Source organism: Limulus polyphemus, unplaced genomic scaffold, assembly GCF_000517525.1.
Source record: "Limulus polyphemus unplaced genomic scaffold, Limulus_polyphemus-2.1.2 Scaffold2636, whole genome shotgun sequence".
Classification (NCBI taxonomy): Eukaryota; Metazoa; Arthropoda; class Merostomata; order Xiphosura; family Limulidae; genus Limulus; species Limulus polyphemus.
The window spans coordinates 91,786-95,449 of record NW_013668246.1 but is presented as its reverse complement, the minus strand read 5'-3'; the positions used below and the strand labels follow the sequence as shown (position 1 = coordinate 95,449).

Genomic DNA, 3,664 nt, shown 5'->3' with positions numbered 1-3,664 from the left:
TTAGTATAGAAAAATAAGCATGATAAAACTTCTGTACTTTTAATCTGTATGGCAGGACTTAGTTTAGAAAAATAAGCATGATAAAACTTCTGTACTTTTAATCTGTATGGCAGGACTTAGTTTAGAAAAATAAGCATGATAAAACTTCTGTACTTTTAATCTGTATGGCAGGTTGAATATTTAGGGTATGTTGTTATTCACCATAAATTTACAGTATATGTGCTCACTGGTAGAGCTGAGTAATCAGTGGAATTTACTGATTGAATAATTATTGGGCTGTTTAATCTGTTATATTCAACTGACATGAAACTTGGATAGTTGGAATAATGAGAAACACTAATCTATCAACCTTATGCATCTGGACTTGACTCATTTGCACGTGTCAAACTTTAATGGAATTTGATTATACAATTTTATTGTCAATGTGTAGTAATAAACTTGGCATCAAAACATAGTTCATAATTCAAACTTTTATATTATCTAAGTTTTTATTTGTTAATTTAAAAAAAGAAATATTAAGAAAATGTTCAATCTTCGTTTTTCTGCTTCACGTGATGGGCCTGAGCTCCAATTTCTCAGTTTCAGAAACTTCTAACATTATTAATAGGTTTCAATAATTTCCAGATAATTGGAAGTATGTACTACATATTCGTGCAAGCAAAAATCTATATTTTGAAACTCTTACTTACTTTAATTTCTGAGATAACAATAAATTTGTCAAACTCACCAATAGAAATCACAGATTCTCCTTCATGTAAATCTTACAATGTCTTTGTTTACTTCTGATGGCAAAAGACATTAGTTAAGTTAATATACCTAGAAAACTGGATCATTTAAAGAAATTTTTGTAACATTCTATTGTAATTACTGATATATTTTTTGTTATAAAATGTATATTTAAAAGCTACGTTAATTAATTTTTTTTGGTGATAAAGGATACTCAAGTGCAAAAACTGTATTGTGTGTCAGTACTAGTTTTATATATATTTGTTATTTATAGTTCTGTATTTTTCAGTAAAAGTAACTAAATAGTATAAAGTAGAAACTTCGTAGTGTAGGTAACAACACATCTGTAAGATAACATGCACAAAATTTCATAAGTCCAGTGGATGGGGATGTGAATTTACGGTATGTGTAACCTAATACTCTGTTTACATTAGCCCTATGGAAACAGTTAATGGGCTCCAGCTATGATTTTGCTTTTGATGTGCAGTAATCCCAAATCACAGCAATAAATCTATGAAATTAAAAGAAAGCAGATGTGAAAAGGTTAGAAGCTGAGGTGTTAGGGTAAATAACTTGGAATTGTCTGTTACAATGTGCAGTCATTCTATACAAAAAAAATTAAATTACTGATTTATTTCATATCTTTCAACCTTTTCTTTCACTGTATCTTGATTTCACTACAGTTAGTGTTAGGGTGGAGAAAGTAAGAGATAAAATATAAAGATTTATTTAATAACTTTTGATATTCATTTAGAAGGCTATGCAAATGAAATATGAAAACATGGAAATCATCTTTTCCTCAGATTGACCCATGAAGGGCTTTGTAAGTTCGTAGACAAATATTTAGTAAAAATACATTATTAATTTTGTTTTTTGTGTACAACAAACTTTTAATGTTTACTAAAAGCTTGCCAAATTTCATGAAGATTCCCATAGTACATTTAGAGTTATAATATGCATAGTTTCAAAGTTACATGGTTGGTCAATTTGACCATGCTGATGTAAAAAGAATTAAGCTGGGCAACCTTGAATGAATATAAAATAATGAGAAATCATAATGGTAATGTTTTGGTTACTTGAACATTTAGAATAATTTGAAACATCCATTTTGATTAATTGATTATTTTCATGACATTAAGTGATCTAATCATAATTTTAATTAATTGATTGTTTTACATGACAATAATTGATGCTCATATAATAGTTAACTCTCCAGCTCTACTTTGTTCAAAGAATTCACCACACTGATTTGTGATTGTTCTTTCCCAGTACGCCTGTTATTCAATGCTTGGTTTTTTTTTTCAAACACTTTTTTTTACTCACTGTTCAGTTTTATACATAAATACATTTCATACTCAATGTTCAGTTTTTGTAAAAAAAAAAAGTAAAGCTCTTACTCATTAATTAACTTCTCACTTAATGCCCATAAACACATTTCTGTTCTTAGTGCTCAGTTTTATTTCTACCAACTCTTGTTTCTATTGCAATCATTTTTTCTAAGAGTTTTCAAAAAGAAACCTTTTTGGTGAAAAAATTATTACAAAGATGTTCTTTTTATGCATTTTATCTTGCCAAAGTAATCTTGTGTCTTTTTAAAAGGCATGTTTTGGTAATCCACAAAAATACTAGAACTCACGATTGCATTGTTTACAAAATATTTTCATCCCATAGGTTAGCAAAATCTTAGTAAAAAGGCAGATCATAAGAAGTATATATAGTTAGCCTATACAGGAGATGATTTATAGAAATGAAGTACATCAGATTGTAAATATGTGTTTATAAGGATTTGAATTTTTGATAATAAGAATATTTGTTTAGAAATTTATCATTATTATACAATTAATCTTTTGCTCATTCTGTGTTGTTTTCATTTTTCTTGGATGTTTTTTGCAAAGTGACCAAAACAGGTCTGTAGACTAACAGTTAGGAACTACTGGTTTAATAGATATGCAGCTGTTTTTAGAGTTTTACTAGATCCAGGCTTTTAGTTTTGAGTTGTGTAACAAGGTTTTGTTTATGTAATCTTATTTTATACTAGTCTTATTTCAACAATTTGTAGACACTAACCTTTACTCGTGTTAGTCCTGATTTTGTCCTTGCTAGTTGGCTGCAGCATGCTTGTAATTCAACTATGGATAAGCTACTTTTTTCTTTTTGTATATAAAACAAAAAAAAAGTCTGAAATCTGATCAAAATATTTGGATCTAGGCCAAGATGGAAAGAGAAAACAATATTAAGGAGTTTAAAGCAGATGAGGAGATGCCTAAATATGGAGCAGGAAGTGAATTTGGTAGGGACCAAAGGGAAGAAGCAAGAAGAAAGAAATATGGAATAATTTCAAAGAAATATAATCCAGATGACCAACCATGGATGTTGAAAGTTGGGGGAAAAGGAGGAAAAAAGTAAGTTAGGAAGAAATTGACTTGTTTATGTTATAAACCCTTCCAATCCCAATATTTGTCCAAATTGTGATACTTATTAACCTATTCTATCCTGGCTTTTGTTGACCATCAAAACTGGTTATGACAATTGAATACTTTATATATACTACCACTTGCATTAGTGATAACTGGATGAGACACCCACTCAACTCGTGTAGAAGATGTAGTGGTCAATGGGGGTGACATATGGAGATCAGATTTGAAATCACCACCTAGGGTGTCCTAAGGATAAATGTCAGTTTGATACCAACTGACCTGATTGTTTGGCAGTTGTATGAAGACTCGCATACAATTGTTCATCACATAATGTTTTAGATATCGTTGACAAGAGAATGTTCCACGTCACATAATGTTTTAGACATAGTTGACAAGAGAATGTTCCACGTCACATAATGTTTTAGATATAGTTGACAAGAGAATGTTCCACGTCACATAATGTTTTAGATATAGTTGACAAGAGAATGTTCCACGTCACATAATGTTTTAGATATAGTTGA

General features: G+C 29.9%; 1 protein-coding gene across 1 annotated transcript in view; it reads left to right on the top strand.

Moving 5' to 3' along the window:
• Nucleotides 1-2,906: 2,906 nt before the first annotated feature.
• Nucleotides 2,907-3,664, top strand: part of LOC106467502 (general transcription factor IIF subunit 1-like) — a 12,340-nt gene continuing 11,582 nt past the window's right edge. The window contains exon 1 of the mRNA XM_013927862.2: nucleotides 2,907-3,128. Coding sequence (XP_013783316.1) covers nucleotides 2,941-3,128 — 188 coding nt within the window. The 5' untranslated portion in view covers nucleotides 2,907-2,940. The remainder of the gene's footprint in view (nucleotides 3,129-3,664) is intronic.